The sequence below is a fragment of the Hemitrygon akajei genome, chromosome 9 (genome assembly GCF_048418815.1).
Source record: "Hemitrygon akajei chromosome 9, sHemAka1.3, whole genome shotgun sequence".
NCBI lineage: Eukaryota > Metazoa > Chordata > Chondrichthyes > Myliobatiformes > Dasyatidae > Hemitrygon > Hemitrygon akajei.
The window spans coordinates 110,030,002-110,051,703 of NC_133132.1; the positions used below are offsets into that span (position 1 = coordinate 110,030,002).

The 21,702-nt window shown below is 41.9% G+C and overlaps 1 protein-coding gene across 8 annotated transcripts in view; it reads right to left on the bottom strand.

Moving 5' to 3' along the window:
- Positions 1–21,702, bottom strand: part of dlgap2a (discs, large (Drosophila) homolog-associated protein 2a) — a 571,596-nt gene that overhangs the window by 83,255 nt on the left and 466,639 nt on the right. For all 8 annotated transcript variants that reach the window (XM_073056782.1, XM_073056777.1, XM_073056775.1 and 5 more), the window contains 2 exons: positions 13,412–13,617; positions 6,941–7,088 (listed from right to left, as the gene is read on the bottom strand). In XM_073056782.1, the coding sequence (XP_072912883.1) occupies positions 6,941–7,088; positions 13,412–13,617 (354 nt within the window). The remainder of the gene's footprint in view (positions 1–6,940; positions 7,089–13,411; positions 13,618–21,702) is intronic.

Consider the following 21,702-nt stretch of genomic DNA (forward strand, 5'->3'; position numbering starts at 1 on the left):
ACTTCACCGAGCACCTATGCTCCTTCCGCCAGAAAAAGCGGGATCTTCCAGTGGTCACCCATTTTAATTCCAATTCTCATTCCCATTTTGATATGTCTATCCATGGCCTCCTCCACTGTCATGATGAGGCCACACTAAGGTTGGAGGAACAACACTTTATCTTCCATCTGGTTAGCCTCCCACCTGAAGGCATGAATAGCGATTTCTCAAACTTTCGGTAATGCCTGCCACCCCCTCTCCTTCACCATTTCCCATCCACTTTTCTGTCTGTCACCTTAACTCCTTGCCTATCACCTCCCTCTGGTGCTCCTTCTCAATTTCTTTCTTTCCTGGCCTTCTGTCTCTTTTAACAATTAACTTCCCAGCTCGTTACTTCATCCCTTCCCCTTTAGATTTCACCTATCACCTTGTGTTTCTCTCTCTCTCGCCTCCCCCCCCCCCCAACACACACACACCTTTTAAATCTACTCCTCAGCACTTTTTCTCCAGTCTTGCCAAAGGGTCTCAGCCTGAAACATCAACTGTACTTTTTTCTATAGATGCTGCCTGGCCTGCAGAGTTCTTCCAGCATTTTGTGTGTGTTATCTCCAGATCTCTGCTCATTCTCCTGTGTTCCAGGGAATAAAGTCCTACCCTATTCAACTTCTCCTGATAACTCAGGTCCTCAATTCCTAGTGACATCCTGCAAAATTTTCTCTGTATTCTTTCAAGCTTAATGATATCTTTCCTGTAAGATAGCTGACCAATGCACTTAATTTGGCCTCAATAATGTCTTACACAATTTCAGCATAACATCCCAACTCCTGTACTCAATGCATTTATTTATTAAAGCCAATGTGCCAACAACTCTCTTAATGATCCTGTCTGCCTGTGATACTACTTTCGAGAAATTATGGATATGTATTCCCTGGTCCTTTTGTTCCCGCATCTCAGTGCCCCACCATACACAATGTAAGTCCTATGCTACCTTGTCCCCCCAAAGTGCAAAATCTTGCACATCTGCGTTAAATTCCATCTGCCAATTTTCAGCCCATTTTCCTAGATGGTCCAGCTTTGATTGCCTCCATACTGTCCACTATGCCCCCAGTCATGGTGTCATCCACAAGTTCACTGATTCAGCTTACTACATTATCATCAAAATCAAGTTCAAGAGCAAGTTTAGTGGCATGTATACAACTAAACGAAACAATGTTCCTCCAGACCTACACCTACAAAATATGTATTACATACAGTTCATAAACAAAAATACCACCATCAATAAGTTAATAAATATAATTCAAATGCATGAAGGGTGTTTAAAGTCATGAATATAGAAGATAAACAACAACAGGCCCAACACTAGTCCCTGTGGCAACCCACTAGTCACAGACCTCCAGTCAGAAAGGCAACCATCTACTACCACTCTCTGGCTTCTCCTGTGAAGCCAACATTGAATCCAAATGCCAAGTGACATAATCTTCTGGACCAGTCTCCTAAGCGTGACCTTGTCAAAAGCCTTGATAATGTCTTATGTATCTTTACTTTGTCTCACCGTATATACTGATCATCAAAGGGTCTCCAATTATCATTTACTCTTTGTATGATTTATTGTAGATTTCCTCTCTGATCAAAAACATAAGAAAATGGGAGCAGGAATAGGCCAAAAGGCCCATCAAACCTGTTCCACCTTTCTGTGCAATCATGCCACATTTGACCCAGCTCTCAATGTCTTTTCTGTGCCTCCTTTTCTTTGCCCTCAGTGACTAAAAATGCCAAAGTGTACACACCTTCATTGACCAAACTTCCACAAGCTTTTTGGGTAGAGAATTCCAAAATTTTTCCCCTCTCTGCAAGAAGAAATCCCTTTGCACACTGATTTTAAATACTTGACTAATTAACTTGAACAAGTATACACTGGCCAAGACTCTCCAACTGGTGGAATCATATCAACATCTACCTTGTCAAGCCCGCAAAGGATCTTATATGCTTCAGTGAGATCATCAACTGGAACTTTATTCCAATTAATGATTTATTTATGGTATTATAACCCTTTCATTCAAGAAGTGTTGAACTTCTTCTGATGATAATATACTCTTTCTGAGCTCAGGGATGTGACTGTAAACAGTGCTATTGGTATAACCTCACCAGCACCCCATATAATTTCTAAACTCCATTCCTTTACAATAACAACCAATATGCCAGGTGCCTCCCCAACTAATTGCTGCACTTGTATGCTATTTTTTGTAGACCATGCAACAGAATCAATGCATCCTCTGCACTCCACACTGTTGCAGTCTCTTTCTCCCTCTCTCTCTCTTTATTAGATAATTGTCTTCTGATTCCTTCAAATGAACTAATCTCTCACTTTTCTACTTTAAACTCCATTTGCCAAGCTTTCTCCCACTCACCCATCCTATCTATATCCTGTTGCAGAATCCAGATCTTCTCATTGCAACATGCCAGCCCACCTACAGTATTTTTGTGCCATCAACAATCTTGGATACCTTACATCCTGCTCCTCCTTGAATTTGTTAATATAGTTGGTAGGTAATGGAGGACTAAAGGCTGCACTTGTTCTATCCTTCCAGTCAGCAACCTTCGACTAAATTTGCCCCTCTATTTTCTTTGTGATGACGAGTCTGCATAACAATGCTAACACTTCGCAGCCATACCATAACCCCTTCTCTTGTGCACCTATACTAACCCGCCCCTCCACACCCCCAACCACCATTGCTTTATCATTTCCTGTCAGTCACCTTAGGTACAGACTCTCCTGTGCCTTACATCACTTTATGGTTATATATTAAATCTACGTATGTAAGCTATCTTACGTATTTATACTATATTTATTGCACTTTTTTATTATTGTGTTTATCTTACTGTGATTTTTTGGGCTACATTGGATCAGGAGTAAGAGTGATTTCATTCTCCTTTTCACTTGTGCACTGGAAATGGCATTAAACAATCTTGAATATGGCGTCTTGCTGAATGCGTAGAACAAAACATAGAACAAAGAAAATTACAGCACAGTGTAGGCCATTCAGCCCCAAGATGTTGTGCTGAACTTTTAACTTACTCTAAGATCAATCTAAACCTTCCATCCTACCTAGCCCTCTATCTTGCTGTCATCCACTTGCCTATCTCAGAGTTTTTTAAATGTCTCGAATGTATCTGCCTCCACCACTATCCCTGGCAATATGTTCCATGCACCTATCACTCTGTGTAAAAAACGTCTTTCCTTCACTCACTTTAAAATGTTGTCCTCTTGAATTATCCACTGCCACCTTGTGAAGAAGTCTGATTATCCACTGCATCTATGCCACTTATCGTATTGTACATCTCTATCAAGTCACCTCTCATCCTCTTTTGCTCCAAACAGAAAAGCCCTAGCTTACTCTACCTACGTTTATAAGATATATTCTCTAATCAAGGCAGATCTGGTAAATCTTTGCACCCTCTCCAAAGCTTCTACACTGGTACTGATAATACTGAAGCTTCCTCTGTACTGGGACATTGAAGGTCCATAGATTGAGGTTGATTCCTCTGAAGAGCACTTTGCATTTCATGCACGTAAGAGAGAGCCACGCCCAATGCTGCACACTTGAGACTCTTGGAAGCTTTAAGAGAACCTCAGTACTAATCAACAAGCTCCAAAACCTGGAGCTTGGTACCTCCCTCTGCAACTGGATCCTTGACGTCCTCATTGGGAGATCACAGTCAGTGTGGATCAGAAATAACATTTCCTCCTTGCTGACAATTAACACTGGCACAGCTCAAGGATACGTGCTTAGCCCACTGCTCTACTCTCCCTACACTCACAATTGCGTGGCTCGGCACAGCTCAACGCAGTCTGCTTTTAGTTCTGTTTTCTGGCATTTCAGATTTAGTATGCCAATGAAGACTCTAGCATATCTGTATGACTCTTGGAAATATGCACCTAACTAGATGCATCATTATCTGGTATGGATAGGCCATGCACGGGACTGGAGAAAGTTGTAAACTCAGCCTCCAATGTCAAGGACTCCTTCAACAGGCGAAGCTTCGAAAGCGCACACTTCTTCCCCTTTGCCATCAGGTTTCTGAAACACTACCCCACTACTTTTTCTCTCCTTGCTCTCTTTTTGCACTACTTGCTCTCCCACTACCTATTAAATGCTCCCAATGGCATGCATCTCATATAGCCTCTGACAACCAAGTCCAGCTCCCAGACTTCAGACAGGCTTAGCTATTAAGTCCGGTAGAAATGTTTCTACTGACAGGAGAAGGGAATAAGGTGGGTTACTGGCACCTTAAAACCAGTTGCTTTGGGCAGACAGGGCTTGTCAGTTGTGGTTGACAGCTCATCTAGAAGACCTCTCAAACCAACTCATGGGGAAGGCTTCTGGAGTAAACCCCAAGGAAAAATCTGGAGTTACAGTGCCTAAGACAGTCCTACGTTGAGTTCAATGCTGACTGGTAACTCCTGCAACAATGCTAGTGCCAAACTGTACCAGTCTCTGCTGTTCCTTTGGGCCATCAGCTGCATGGACAGGGGAGCCTGCTACATGGGCATCAATTTGCTCTCCATATCATAGTCTCTGGCTTGCATATCATGTAGACAGCTGGGATGTCCGTGGTCAACCTTGGACTAATGGAGGGAATCATCTCTCTCTCTCTCTCTCTATATATATATATATATATATATAGTGTATATGATGTGTGTGTGTGTATATATATATATATACACACACACACACACACTACCTAATTAATTATATGTATTCTTATTGTAATTTTTAATTATTTTTGATAATGTATTGCAATGTATTTCTACTTCCACAAAACAACAGATTTCACGACATATGCCAGTGATATTAAACCTGATTCTGAAGTCCTTGCAAAGCTAATTTTTCTTGCTTCTCATGTGGATTTCTTCATCCTCATACATTCAAGGCGTGGTTTAATGAAGTGGCCTGAAAGAATTCCAGTTTTGCAAGTGCCCTGACAGGTAATTAATACTGCTGTTTATGCAGTTCCATTTGTTCAGAATGGATACCATGTCCTCATTGCTGCAACAACACAAGAGTATTTGCTTTGAACATGGAACACCACAAGAACAGACACTTTCCTGTACTGAAAGCGAAGCCAAATTAAACTTAATCTCTTCTGCCTGAATATTTATGCATTTGTCCAAAAGCCTTTTCAATGTCTCTATCACATCTACATCAATCTTTTCATCTGGCAGCCCGTTTCAGGCTCCCACCACAGCTTGTCTTGCATATCTCCTTTAAACTTCCACTCTCTCACCTTAAAAGCATGTTCTCTGATGTTTGATGTTTGACATTTCTACCTTGGAGAAAAGTCTCTGACTGCCTACGCTATCTATGCCTCTTATAATTTTATAAATTTATCAGGAATTCTCAACAATTTCATGACTAAGGCAACAAAATGCAAAAACCACACAAGGCTTAACATTTATTTGTTCAATGGAAACAAGTTACCTTTGTAAAATCAAAATTTGACTTTAGTCCAATGAAGTCAATCAGTCTGGGTTCACCTTCCTCAGCTAAAACCCATGTTCATAACCAGTCGTACACAGGTACCTTTGCGCGGGGTGATCGGGTAATAAGTTTAATGTCTTTACAAGTGCTAGATAAACTGTTTTGCATTTAAAACTGCTCATGGATAAACAATAACTTTCATCTCTTCCTGAAAGTCTTACCAAGTCTGTCAGGACTGTGCAGTGATTGTAAAATGGCTTAAAACATCATTTGTTACTGCAGACCATGTGGCTGTAGATTTCAGCTTTAAAATGTAAGAACAAAAATATTTCAATGTCCCTTGGCAGCTCGTTGCTAAATGTCACCACAATCTGGGCTATGCCCTCTTGGTGAATCTGTGGAGTTCAATGTCACAGATGACTGTGGAAGCTAAGTCATTTGGTATACTGTATTTAAAGTGCAAGTTCTTGATTAGTAAGAGCATCAAAGGTTACGAGGAGAAGGCAGGAGATTGGGCTTGAGAGCAATCATATATCAGCCATGATGGAATGGCAGAGCAGACCCGTTGAGCCAAATGACCTAATTATGTTTCTATGAGGTATTTAAAATTATGAGGGGGATAGATAGAGTTGACGTGGATAGGCTTTTTCCATTGAGAGTAGGGGAGATTCAAACAAGAGGACAGGAGTTGAGAGTTAGGGGGCAAAAGTTTAAGGGTAACACGAGGGAGAATTTCTTTACTCAGAGAGTGGTAGTTGTGTGGAACGAGCTTCCAGTAGAAGTGGTAGAGGCAAGTTCAGTATTGTCATTTAAAGTAAAATTGGATAGGTATATGGACAGGAAAGGAACGGAGGGTTATGGGCTGAGTGCGGGCCAGTGGGATTAGGTGACAGTAAGCGTTCGGCACAGACTAGAAGGGCTGAGATGGCCTGTTTCCATGCTGTAACTGTTATATGGTTATATGTCTTATGGCTTTATGATCTCTTGTTGATACTGTAATCGGGCAGGAGGTACGGGTGTATGAAGACCAACACCTCCAGGTTCAACAACAGCTCCTTCCCCACCATCATCAAATTCTTGAACTATTCTGAAAAATCCTAACATTCCTTGTACTGTATTTTCTCTCTCCCAATCTTGCATTAGTGTAGTTATGTTTATTTTGTTATTTATTTTGCACATGTTAATTTAAGTTTATGTTAACTATGTCCATGTCTTGTTACGTATTATGCTGTTGTTATGGAAAGTGAACTTCCATGGTATTTATACCCTGGCTGGATGTACATATGACCATAACAAACTTGAACTAGAACAGATTATTTTTGACTGAACTTCACTGAGGTTGATCAGGATGGCACATGGCTTCTGCTATTGAAAAGTACTGGGAGAGGGAAAGCAGAGGTGGCCTGCAGAGCAGATTCAATGGGCCAAATGTGCTATGCTCCTATCTCTTATGGTCTTTCTCCGGAAGGATTAGGACTCACCTGACTGACACAGCTGGCTTGGCTCAGGGTGCTCACCGCTCTCATGTAGCTCTGGTTCCTTGAACGGAACTTGGGCGAGTTCTCGTTGGCACTGGGGTCTAAACTGTGGTTGATGGTTACCTCAACTGCAGATTGCAGGTAGCTCTGGCTGCAAATGAAAAGAAGGCACTGAGAACAGGCCAAAGAAAGGTCTACAGTGGTGTAGCATCTTACAACTTTCACAAAACGTTTCAGTTACCTCCTGACAGCACATACTCAGGGTAGGAATGTAGGGTTGCAATGTAATGGTGCTGTTAACACACAGCCAGAAGAAATTACATAGTGTTGGCCAGCTAGACTGGGCTGATTTCTGAATTCTGGTTGTGAGTCTGCTTGCTTTGCTCAGACTGATCAATATTTCTAGGGATACCTGCTGAGCACTGCCATATCTCTGCTGAGGGATCCATGGAAGTGTTTACAGTGTTTCACCAAGCTTGTCCATTGCAGTTACCATGACGACCAGGAAACTATTGTGTAAACTTAAAGTTGTAGAGACATCAAGTCACAGAACATGGAAGCAGCTCCCTTGGCCCAACTTGTTCATGCCAACCAAGATGCCTACCTGAACTAGTCCAAATTTCTATAAACATTTCCCATCCATGACTCTATCCAAATTTGTATTAAATGCTGTAATGTACTGACTTCTACCACTTCCTCTGCCAGATTATTCCATATACGCACCACCCTCTGTGAGAAAATGTTGCCACTCAGGTCCCTTTTAAATCTTTTCCCTCTCACCTTAAGTCTATGTCCCCAGTTTATCACTCCCCTGCCTTGGGGTAAAGACTGCAACTTTATCTACATTCGTCATGATTTTATAAACCACTATAAGGTCACCCCTAACCTCTACACTGTCAGGGAAAAGCCATAACCTGTTAAGCTTCTTCTTATAAGTCGCTGGCCAGAACGACACACAAAACTCTTAGTACAGTCTTACCAGTGTCATACGGTTGTAACATGAAGTTCCAACTCTTGTTCAGTGCCCTGGCCCCTGAAGATAAACATGCTAAATGTTTTAAAAATTATTTAATCCTAAGTACTTCACCATCATATAACTCCAGTTACCCTGTGCTTACCTTGGAGATAGGTTGTTGTGATGTGCATGCTTTGCCTGCCAGATATGTGCAGGTCATACTGTGGGGCCATATTTGAGATCTTCTCAAGATAATAGTACATCTGTAAACAGATTTTTTTTCCAATTTGAGGGATGTGGGTTTTGCAGGCTGAGCCTGCATTTTGTCACCCATCCCCACAGCTGCCTTAGTGAACAGCTGCGATTCTTGAGGTCTCGGTATCCACAGGGCAGTTAGGGAAGGTGTACCAGGAGCCTGACCCAGTTATGGTGAAGGAACACTGATATATTTCCAAGTCAGGATTGTGTGTGGTTTGCAGGGCAACTTCCAGGGGGTGATGATCCCCTTGATTTTGCAGCCCTTTCCTTTGAGCTGGTGGCTATCAACTGGCTGTTCTGTCCTGTGTGGTGTCGGATTTCCAGAGTGATATTGCAATCATTATAATAGAAACCAACTATTTAAATCACAAATTGTTGGTAAAATATGAAACCTGCTGAATTTGCTTCAAACACAAATAATTTCTAAATGGAAGTTTGCTAATGCAGGGGGTGGGGGGGGGGGGGGGGTGGAGAAGGTGAATTTAAACCAGAGTTGCAGGGGATGGGAACCAGAGTGCTAAAGCAGGTAATAGAGAAGTTGAGGAGAAAGATGTTAAGCCTACATACAAGGTCAGGAATCTAAAGGTTGATCATGGTGGGAGTATGCAAGGAGTATTGTAGCAAAGGTGGATGAGCCTAGGATTTATGGCATTGTAGCCTTTAGTGAGATGTGGTTACAGGAGGGTCAGGCCTGGCAGCTCAGTGTTCTGGGGTTCCAATGTTTTGACGTGATAGAGGAGGAGGGATTTAAGGGGGGCAAAGTGGCATTACTAGACAGGGAAAATCTCACAGCAGTGCTCAGTCAGGAGAGACTGGAGAGCTCATCTAGTGAGGCTTTATGGGGAGAACTGAGGGATAAGAAAGGTATGACCACAATAATAGAATTACATTATCAACTAACAGGTGCAAATTTGTGGAGAGATCACAGTTTGTTGCAAGGTTGTGATATTAAGTGATTTTAGCTTAATCCATATTTACTGGGACTCCTATACTGTAAAAGGGCTGGATAGGAAAAAGTTTGTTATGTATCCAAGAGAGTTTGCTTAATTAGTAAATTGAAGTCCCAACTAGAGAGAGTGTAATACTAGATCTCCTAATAGAGAAAGAGACAGGGCTGGTGAAAACTGTTTGTGTAGGGAAACACTTTGCATCCAATGTTCAAAATACCATTAGTTTCAAGGAAGTTATGGATAAGTATAGGAATGGTACTTGAGTTCAGAATCTAAACTGAAGAAAAGCCAACTTCAATGGTATCAGAAAGGATCCAGCAAGCATAGATTGGGTAGGTTATTTTCTGGCAAAGGTGTACTTGGTAAGTGGAAGGCCTTCAAAAGTGAAATTTTGTGAGTACGAAGCTTGTACGTGACTGTCAGAATAAAAGTCAAGGATAACAGACTTAGTAAACCTTGGTTTTCAAGTGATACTGAGGCCATTGTTAAGGAATAATTGTGAAGCATAGCAGGTATGGGCAGGTAGAAACAAACAAGGTACTTGAGGAGCACAAGAAATGCAAGAGTAGACTTAAGAAAGAAACAGGAGGGTTAAAACAAGGCATGAGGTTGCCCTGGCAGAAGAAGTGAAGGAGAATCCTGAGGGATTCTACAAATATGTTAAGAGCAAAAAGATTGCAAGGGACAAAATTGGTCCTCTGGAAGATAAGAATGGTAATCTATGTATGGAGCAAAAAGAGATGGGGGAAATTTTAAATAGAATTCTTCATCTGTATTTACTCAGGACACAGAGTCCATAGATATGAGACAATGAAGCACCGAGGTCATGGACCCTATACAGATTACAGTGTTTGCTGTCTTGAGGCAAATCAGGGCCTGGCATGGTGTTCCCTTGAATCCTGTGGGAGGCTAGAGCAGAAACTGCAGGGATCCTAGCAGAAATATTTAAAGCATCCTTCGCCACAGGTGAGGTGCCTGAGGATTGGAGAATAGCGAATGTTGTTCCATTGTTTAAGAAAGGCTGTAAGAATAAGTCAGAAAGTTATAGGCTGGTGAGCTTGACATCAGTGGTAGGAAAGTTATTGGAAGGTCTTCTAAGGGACCAAGCATAATTATTTGGATAGACAGGGACTGATTAGGGACAGTCAGCATAACTTTGTACATGGTAAGTTGAGTCTAACCAATCTTACAGAGTTTTTCCAGGAAGTTACCAGGAAAATTGATGAAGGTAGGACAGCGGATATTGTCTACATGGACCTTAGCAAGGCTGTTGACAAGGTCCCATATGGGAGGTTGGTCAAGAAGGCTCAACTACAAGGTATATTGCATACAAGATGAGGTAGTAAATTGAATTCACCATGGGCTTTGTAGAAGCCAGAGTATTGCAGTAGATGGTTGGGTCTCTGACTGGAGGCTTGTGAGTGGTAGAGTGTTACAGGGACTGGTGATGGGTCCATTGTTGTTTTTCATCTATATCAATGACCTGGATAATAATGAGGTAAACCGGATTAGAAAATTTGTGGATGACACCAAGACTGGCATCTAGCGGAGAGTGAGGAAGACTATTAAAGCTTGCAGCGGGATCTGGACCAGCTGGAAAAGTGGGCTAATAAAATGACAGATGCAATGTAATGCAGACAAGCATGAGGTGTTTCACTTTCAGTGGGCCAACCAGTGTGGGTCTTACACAGTGGGCGGTAGGGCAGAGGGATAGTGAATACAGATTGATAATTTCTTGAAAGTGGTGTTACAGATAGGTAGGTTTGCAAAGAAAGCTTGAATCACATTAGCCTTTACAAGTCAATGTATTAAATACAGAGTTGGGATGATATGTTGAAATTGTCTAAAACATTGATGAGGCCTAATTTGGGGCATTACGTGCAGTTTTGGTAACCTACCCACAGGAAAGATGTAAATAAGATTGAAAGAGTACAGAGAAAATTTACAAGGATGCTGCTGGGACTTGAGGACCTGAGTTATAGGGAAAGGTTGAATAGGTTAGTTTATTCCCTAGAACGTGCCATAAAAGATTGAGGGGAAATTTGATAGAGGCATATAAATTATGAGGGGTATAGGTAGGGTAAATGTAAGTGGGCTTTTTCCACTGAGAGTATAACCAGAGATCATGGGTTAAGGTTGAAAGGTGAAATGTTTAAGGGGGACTTCTTCAATTAGAGGGTGCTGAGAGTGTCAAGTGAGCTGCCAGTGCAAGTGTGGATGCAGAGTCAATTATAACATTTAAGGTAAATTTAAATATGTACATGGAAGGGCTACGGAGAGGAATTGTTTGGCACAGATTAGATGGGCCAAAGGGCCTGTTTCTGTGCTGTAGAATTCTATGACTCTAGCTGAATAACTTTTTGTAACATAAATCTTTCTTTGAATCTTAAAAGGGGTGTTGGGAAGGAGGAAGGAGATGGGGAAGATGATGGGGAGTAGGTGGTGTGGAGATGTGAGAGATGGTGAAGAGTGGGGGGAGAGATGGAGGAGATGGAAAAGATGGGCGTGGAAGAGTGAAGAGTTGGGGAAAGAGGGAGGGAGTGAAGAAAAAGGAAATGAATGACGAAGGGAGGGAGAGATAGCAGGAGATGGGGGAAGAACAGAGAAGAAAATGGGTGAGATTGGGGAGAAATGAGAGTGAATGGGGAGTGATGGGGATAAAGAGAAGGAGAGGTGAGGATAGAGTGAGGGAGAGATGGACGACAGAGAGGGAGATGGGGAGAGAGGGAGAGGGAGATGGAGGAGAGAGAGTGTATTGGAGAAAAGGAGAGATAATAGAAGATAGGGAGAAAGTGTCAGGGAGATGGGAGAGATGGAAGAGAGATTAAATGTCTAATACCAGAGCACATGTATTTAAGGTGAGAGAAGGTAAATTTGAAGGAGATGTGAGGGTCATTTTTATTACATAGAGAGTGGTGGGTGCATGGAATGAGATGCTGGGGGTAGTGGTAGACGCAGATATATCAGACATTTAAGGCAACTGAATGTGAGGAAAATTGAAGGATACAGTGTAGGACATTGTGTAGGTAGGGAGTTTTAGTTTAGCTGGTCATTTGGTACTAATTTAATTGATTCGGTACAAAATTATGGACCAAGCCTGGTCCTGTGCTGCATTATTCAACGTTCTATTTTCAGTTTTCTGTGAGGGAGGGAGAGATAGCAGGAGATGGGAGAGAGGGAGAAGCAGATGCAGAATATGGGGGAGATGAGGGCGAGAGGGAGAGGGAGATGGAGGGTGGGGTGAGAGGGAGGCCTTCAGTAACCATTGAAGCCCTGACTAATCCCGAACCTATCAAATTCCTCTTTAAATGAACTCAATGATTTGGCCTCTACAGCCATCTATGGTAATAAATTCCACAGATTCACTACCCTCTGGCTAAAGAAATTCCTCCTCATCTCTGTTCTAACTGGACGTCCCTCTATTCTGTGACTGTGCACTCTGGGCCTAGACTCACCCACTATAGGAGACATCCTCTCCATGTCCACTCTAGGCCTTTCAGTATTCAATAGGTTTCAATGACATCACCCATTATTCTTCTAAACTCTGATGCGTACAGGCTCGGAACTTCAAATATTCCTCATATGCTAATCCTTTCACTCACAGAATTATTCTTATGAACCCCTCTGGACCTTCTCCAATGCTAGCAGACCCATTCTTAGATAAGGGTCCCAAACTGCTCACAATACTCCATGTGGTCTGCCCAGTGCCTTCCAAAGCCTTACCATTGCATTCTTGCTCTTATGTTCTAGTCCTCTTGAAATGAATGTTAACTTTGCATTTAACTTCCATACCACCAACTCAACCTGCAAGTTATCCTTTGGGGAATCTTGTATAAGGATTTCCAAGCCCCTTTGCACATCTGATATTTGAATTTTATTTTCTGTTTAGAAAACAGTCTACAACTTTATTCTTTCTACCAAAGCATAAGACCATACCCTGCACCATATTCCATCTGCCACTTCTTTGTCCATTCTACCTATCTGTCTGAGTCCTTCCACAGACCACCTGCTCCTCCAAAATACCTATTAAAGCAAATGGAAGGGTGGGTAGTGGGGAGAACTACAGTTTCCAGAAATGATCTAGGAAGTGACTTGATTGGAAACCCCTGAGACTGCCGCTAGGAAGTGGAGAACCTTTCTTCTTCCCACTGAACCTACTGCACAGTTAGGATGCTGTGGGTGATCTGTCATTAGCCCGCATCAATCCTAATCAAATAGAGAGTACAATGTGTCCTCATCGCTCTCTGAACCCCACCCTCCCCAACACCTTATTCCCATCTGGGATAGGAAGGAAACAAAGGGACTGCTCACTTCTGATTGTCCAGCTTCTGCCCGGCCGCTTTCATTAAGGTCTGGTGGAGACTGGCAGACTTGGGTGAACCTTTTGGGCTTGTGTCAGAATCACCACTTTCTTCATCACCCATGGCCTTAATATAACTGCCACTTCTCATCCTCCGGCAAGGAATTTCCTCATCTTTGTTTCCCAGTGGGTATCCTCCCCACTCATCCTGGGGCACCTGAAACAGATGAAGTAAAATTGATGGCAATTGTCAGCACGTTTTGTCTTGTCACTTCAATATAAGGTTACAGAAACATAGAAGGTATGTTACTGCAGTTGTTATCCAAGATGATAGGACCTATGATCAAAGAGAAATCAGTTCATATCCCCGGTAGAAATTTAACTTCCCTGAATTAAATGAATGTGAAAGAATTGCTAGTATCATTGGTGGCCAACATGAAACTATCGCATTGTTTTCTGATGAACCGGTGTCCTGCAATGGAAGAAATCTGGAATCCTGTGTTGGCAAGGCTCTCGTGCACCTCACACCCTCAGCAAGGTGATTAACTTCCCGCTTCCCCATCAAATTGTTCTGTTACATCAGAACCACAAAGAATAAAATCAGGCAGAACACAACGATGAACCTTCAGATCAAAGCCATCTGTGGTCTTGTGGACTCGGCAAAGTCCTCCTCTCTCTCTTACCAGTATTTATGGATGCACCACAGAAAGCCCAGTCTATTGGTGTGGATAGGTAAATTGGGAAGTATGGATGTGATGGGCTGAATGGCCTTTTTGAATTCTGTACTGTCTTTTGATGCTTTGAACTTCATTTCAGTTCATTCTTTAGAGTCTATGAAGTGTGGAATAGAGGCAAATTACAGGGATTTGACAGCTGTAACTGGGAAGTTCCACCTATTGAGGTTTACCAACAGCAGTGAATCAGCAAGTTTTCCTTCCATCCAGTACTGACACCATGACATCAATCCCAATGTGCACCTGGTGTTCAGCTTTCAGGGAACCAGACAACTGAAGAACATGAATGATGTTAGAGCACAGAGCATCACAGGAACTGGCTGTAACTACCATGATGCCAAATAAAACTAACCCCCCATTGCCTGCACACAAACTATATCTTTGATCAAATGCCCGTTAAACTCCACCTTCTGATCTGCGTCCACCACCTCTCCTGGCAGCGGAGTCCAGGTGCTCACTACTTTCTGTGTAAAAGACTTCCCTTGCATAACCACTTTAAACTCTCCCCCCCCACCCCCACCACCTGAAGGTGTTGCCCTCTAGTTTTCAGGATGCTAATCTTTCAGGATTTCAGCATCTACAGTTCCTCTGGTGTCCTCTAGTACTTGATATTTCTCTGCTGGGAAAGAGGCTCAGACTACATACCTGTTAATACCTCTCATAACTTTATAATGTTAAATGAAGAACAATGATCCAAGGTAGACACAAGCAAATGGACATGCTGGTGTCCTGATGCATGGTCCCGACGATGACTTTTCCCCACAGATGCAATTTGATCTGCCGAGTTCCTCCAATAGGTTGTTTGTTGATCAAACATACACCAAAGTTCAAAGTAAATTTTTTATCGGAGTATATATATGTCACCATATACAACCCTGAGATTCATTTTCTTGTGGCCATTCACAGTAAACACAAAGAAACACGACAGAATCAACGAACGATCACACCCAACAAGACAGAAAAATGAACAATGTGCAAAAGACAACAAACCGTGCAAATACAAAAAGGAATGAAAAAAAGAGGACTAATAATAAATAAATAAGCAAAAAATATCAAAAACATGAGATGAAGAGTCCACCAAAGTGAATTCATAGGTTATGGAAACAGTTCAGTGATGGGTCGAGTGAAGTTGAGCTAAGTTATCCCCACTGGTTCAAGACCCTGCTGGTTGAGGGGTAATAACTGTCCCTGAACCTGGATTGTGGGTCCTAAGTCTTCTATACTTCCTTCCTAACAGCAGCAGCAAGAAGAGAGCATGGTCTGGATGGCGGAGGTCCTTGATGATGGATGCTGCTGTCCTGCGACAGTGCTCCATGAGGATGTGCTGAATGCTGGAGAGGGCTCTATCTATGATTGACTGGGCTGTATCTACTATTCTTTGTAGATATCAATTTGTACCTTTATTTATTCTCAGGTTTGAGTCAACTTACAGTCATTCACCTTCCCCTAGCATGAAATCTTTGAGGTAAGTAAACCTGATTGGGAAACTTGCTTGAGGCAAGCTGGATGCATTATCTCCTAAATTTCACCATTTATAAAGTAATTGCAACTTTTATGATGGTTTAAACTATTTTCTTTCCTTTATCACCAATTAATGGAGCTGTTAAATTCTAATTCATTACTTATTATGTCAGGATGAAACTATCAAAAAACAAAGTGGATCACAGATTAGCAAAGACAAGATTTAACATTTCTGGAATAACTCAAGGAGATCAAACTTGACATTCTCTTGAAGCAAGCAAGGAGGAAATCACTATGCTCAATCAACTCATGCACTTCATAAAGAAAAGAGATTCTGTAGATGCTGGAAATCCAAAGCAACGCACACAAAATACTGGAGGAAATCAGTGGGTCAGGCATCAAATGCGAGGAATAAATGGTCGATGTTTTGGTCCAAGATTCAGATGCCAGAATAAGATGAAGGGGTGAGGGAAAGAAGTACGAGCTGGCAGGTGATAGGTGAAACCAAGTGAGGAGAAATCTGGGTGGGTGGGTGGGCGAAGGGGGTGAAGTGAGATGCTGGAAGGTGATAGGTGGAAGAGGTAAAGGGCTGAAGAAGAAGCATCCTCTAGGAGAGGATAGTAGATCACAGAAGAAAGTGAAGGAGGAGGTGAGCAAAAGAGAAGGGGTAAGAAAGGAGCCAGAATATAGAAAGGAAAAAAAGGGAGGGAGAAATGTATGCACTTATTTTCTTTGTGACTTTGTTGGGATTCATGCCTCATTGGCAAGCCTAAGATTTATTGCCCAACCCTAATTAGTTCCATCTCTTCATGGTAACCCATAATGGCAGGTTTAATTTGATCATTAAAGTCTCATTAACTTGTTTGCATGTGTGGGCTTTCCATGACAGGCTCACTATCAAGGCCTCCATACAAATCATATCTTTAGTATTATTTATATTTGCATAATTGGTCTCCTTTTGCACATTGGTTATTTGTCAATCTTTGTTTATGTGTAGTTTTTTGGTAAAATTTTGTTGTATTTCTTTTCTCCCTGTGAACGCTTGCAAGTAAATGAATCACAAGGTGACATATCTCAGTATTGGGTACACCTATACTTCTCATTATTGCAAATAGCTAATCAGCCAATCACGTGGCAGCAACTCAATACATATAAGCATGTAGACATGGACAGGAGGTTCAGTTGTTGTTCAGACCAAACATCAGAAAGAGGAAGAAATGTGATCTAAGTGACTTCAACCGTGAAATGATTGTTGGTGCTAGATGAGGTGGTTTGAGTATCACAAAACTGCTGATCTCCTAGGATTTTCATGCACAACAGTCTCTAGAGTTTACAAGTGTAAGAAAGTATAAACATACAGTGAGCAAAGCAGTTCTGTGGGTGAAAGTGCCATGTTATTGAAAGAGGTTAGAGGAGATTGGTCAGATTAGTTCAAGCTGACAGAAGGTGACAGTAGCTCAAATAACCATGTGTTACAATAGTGGTGTGCAGAAGAGCACTCTGAACACACAACATATTGAACCTTAAGTGGATGGGCTGCAGCAGCAAAATACCAGAAACATACACTCAATGGCCATTTTATTAGGAATAGCAAGTAGCTAATAAAACAGCCACTGAGTGAAACTCCCAGGAATCCTAATAACTCAGTTTTAGGATATGCCAGCATTTTTTAATCTATTTGAGCATATGGTGCAATGGCTTTCAATAATTGGGGTATTGACTTCAAGAGCCGCAAAGTAATGTTGCAGCTCTATAAAATTCTTGTTAGACCACACTTGGAGTAACTCCCACAAAATGCTGGAGGAACTCAGCAGGTCAGGCAACATCTATAGAAAGGAATGAAGGAATGCATTTTTTCTTTCCTCTTCCCCTCTTCCTCTATCTCCCACTCTGGCCCTTTACTTCTTCTCACCTGCCTATTACCACCCCCGGGTCCACTTTTTCTTCCCTTTCTACTATGGTTCATTCTTATCTCCTATCAGATTCCTTCTTCTCCAGCCCTTTACCTTTCACACCCACCTGGCTTCACATATCACTTTTCAGCTGTCTCCTTCCCCTCCCCCCAATCTTTTCATTATGGCATTTTCCCCCTTCCTTTACAATCCTGAAAAGAGACTCAGCCTGAAACATTCTCCGTTTATTCATTTCCATAGACGCTGCCTGTAGTTCCTCCAGTATTTTGCGTGTGTTGCTTTGGAATTCCAGCATCTGCAGAATTTCTTGTGTGAAGGAAAAAAAAGTAAACATTTCTGGCCAAGACCCTTCATCAGGACTGGAAACAAGAGGGAAAAAGGTTGGGGAGAGGGGGATGAGTACAAGCTGGCAGTTAATAGGTGAGACCAGGGAAGGTTGAAGTTGGGTAGGTGGGAGAGGGGGGAATGAAGTCTCTAGAGTTTACAGAGAATTGTGTGAAACTCAAAAAACCTCCAGTAAATGGCAGTTCTGTGGGTGAAAAATGCCTTGTTAATGAGAGGGGTTAGAGGAGAATGACGAGACAGGTTCAAGCTGACAGGAAGGTGACGGTAACTCATATAACCGTGTGTTACAACAGTGGTGTGCAAAAGAGCATCTTTGAATGCATCAAAAACTGTGTTAGACAGACTTTTCACAGTATCTCAGTACAGTAATAAACCAACACCAGTACTTAACTAATACCCACTCTAACGCAAAGACCTATGGAGGCAGCACACACCTAGCTGTGCAGAGTCTTTGGCAATTTTAACCAAATTAGGTGATGGTGGGCATGGGCACCACACCTCGTGTAGCGGCTGGCACATTGCTCTGCAGCATCACTCCCACCACCTGGAGGGAGTTTGTACATTTTTCTGTGACTGCATAGGTTTCCTCAGGATGCTCTGGTTTCCTCCCATATTCTAAAGATGTATGGCTAGGGAGAATGAGTTGTGGCTTTGCTATGCTGGTGCCGGAAGTGCAGCAATGCTTGTGCGCTGTTCAGTACAACTCTCGCTGATTTGATTTGACACAAATGACATATTTCAATGTACGTTGCCATATAAAAAACAAAGCTAACTTTTTTGCTTTATCTTTATAAGTATAGGTTTAACATTTATGACTATCTGCCATACCACAACCTTATTTGACTTTGTAGATTTAATGCTTGAGGTTATCAACACTGTGCCATTCTGATCCATAGGAATTAACTCAGAAAAGAAAAGCAGGAAGGATCCATCTCTCCCAAGCAAGCAAGTTATTACTTATAGATCACTGGAATTCTTCCTACTGTCGTCTATAAAGATCCACATGCTTTATCTTAAGGGAATAGCAGCCGTCATATCCCTGGTGAAGAAACTGACTAAAAAGCCCATGAATAATTCTCCTATGTCACCAAGGGTTTATCTATGCTTAAATAAGATGTACAATGCCAGCAACTTATTAGGACCAGCCAACTGAGCCCAACCATGCCATGCCATTACTCCTTATCCTGATGGGCATTAGTACAAATGATTCTGTCCTAAGAGCGATTATTACTGGTAACTTGAACAAAATGCTTCAAACTATCTGGCAGAAATCCAGAGGGAATGACAAGCAGCAATGTTCAGAAAAATCTGACTGACATTAACAGTGGTGGCATAATCTTTCTCAGGTATTCCATTCCCAATCAGCTTGAGATGTTCATTATACAACAAGGGAAGATAGCTCAAGGCTACGGATGGTAGTTAATTCATTCAAAGAAACTGCTTGCTCTAGCAACAAACCATATGTTATATTTCCCTCTTCTATCCCTGAAACTTAAATAAGATTCCAATTTGAATCTCCCAAAGAACCATACTTGATAAAACAGTCATTCTTTTAATATATGGTAGCTTCTGCAAACAATAAGAACTCGTTCCAGATTTTTATTTAACAAGGGTGCTGAAGAAGTTCACCAGGATGTTGCCTGGATTAGATAGATACTTTATTCATCCCCATGGGGAAATTCAACTTTTTTAGATTAGAGAGCTTGTGCAACAAAGAGAGGTAGGACAAACTTGGATTGTTTTCTCTGGAGCGGTGGAGGCTAAGGGGGACCTGATAGAAATTGATAAGAATGCCAGAGGTATAGGTAGGCAGTCAAAGTCTTTTACCCAGGGTAGAAATGTCAAATACTAAAGGATGTCTATTTAAGGTTAAAGGTGGAAAGTTTAAAGAAGTTGTGTAGAACAAGTTTTTCTTACAGAATGTAAGTGCCTGGAATGCGCAATGGTGGAGGCAGATGAGATAGTGGAATGTAAGAGGTTGTTAGACATGTGAACGGTTGACAATGGACGGTATAGACCACATATCCCTCCAATGAAGGGATTTGTTTAATTTGATAAGGCAGACATTGTGGGCTGAAGAACCTGTTCCTATGTGTGCAGTTGTATGTTGTATGATATTGTAAGAAATTAGCAGGTGTCAGCATATCAGTTCCCTCCTGTTTTCGGGAGGCTGATGCAACATGCTTTTCTGATGATGTTGATACTGATTAATCCATTATTCATCGGAGTATAATGGCTTCAATCAAATTTAAAACCACACAATTGCTGTCAAAATATTAGTTTCTAAATATTTATTTATTTAGAGATGCAGTGCAGAACAGGCCATTCCAGCCCTTTGAGATGCGCTGCCAGCAACCCCCAGTTTAACCCTAGCCTAGTCACCACACAATTTACAATGCCCTGTAAACCTACCATCTGGTATGCTTTTGGACAGGGGGAGGAAATCGGAGATAACCCACGCATTCCAAAAGGAGGTTGTACAAACTCGTTACAGAGGGTCCCTGACTGAACTCTGAAATCTGACCCCCTGAGCTGTAATAATGTCATGCTTAACTGCTACGCTACTGTGGTGCCCATTTTGTTTAAAATAAATAACTTACAGCCACTCTGTCTTCAGAACACTTACGTGAGATCTTTTGGGTCAGCCGCTGATACATAATCCACAAACACTCACGTTAGACCACAGTGAGGCTCACAAACGTCTGCATCCTTACGATTGACAAGTTTGGGTGCATCAAAGAATATGTTGGGATGAGATGGTTACTGATGTAGTTCAGCAAATTGGCCCTTTGCCCAACTGAGTCTATGCCAACCATCAATCACCCTCTGCCCTCATCCCACATCTCATCAACACCACAGATTACAGTTTATTTATACGCAAGCGGCAAGTTACCGCTAACTGACATGTCTTTAGAACATGGGAGGAAACCAGAACCCCCAGAGGAAACATGTCTGCAGGACCTTGTGTCGGGATTGAACCTGGGTTACTGGGGTTGTGAGGCAGCTGCTCTGCTCTGCTGCCCACTGATCCTTCAACACTGGCACTTTCACCAAGAAGGATAAATGCCGCTTCCGCTAATTCCAAAGTCCTGGTGGCTTAGTGGATGAGTGTGTACTTCTTCTATAGTAATGGCAGGAACCCTTAGCAGCACTAACATACAGAGGGAAAATGACAACATAGGGTGGTAAAGAAAGTGTACAACACAGTTATCTTCATTGGATGGAGAATTCAGTGTAAATGTTGGAAAGCCACATTGCTCTTGTATAAAAGTTTGGTAAGGCTGCACTTGGAGCATTGTGTTCATTTCTGATCACCACTTTAAAAGTTTCTTCCCCTGGGCAGTTAATCTGATCAACTACTCTAGTTATTCCCCATCCCTCCTCTATCAATTACCTCAATGACTGCACTGCACTGTAAACACTTTAAACCACTTTTTATATTGCCATTTACATTGTAAATACATGCTGGTATTCATGTACTTATGCATATTTTATTCCATATTGAAACTTTTAACTTTATTTTATATAATCCTTTATTATTGTTGAACATTGTTTTTGATGCATGTCATGCCAACACACCACAGCAAATTTCTAATACACATAAGTGTAAATGGCAAATAAAGTTGATTCCAGATCGTTGAATGCAGAAGGATGTGTGTTTATGAAGGTTCTGGAGGCTTTTGAGAGCGTACAGAAGAGGTTCCCCAGGACTAGAGGACACGTGCTATAAGGAGGGGTTGGACAAACACTGGTGGGGTTCTCTGCAGCAGTGGAGGCTGAGGGGAAACCTGATTGATAAGGGGGGAGAAGGTGGTTGAAAGATAACTGGTGGATTGATCCAGGTAAGGG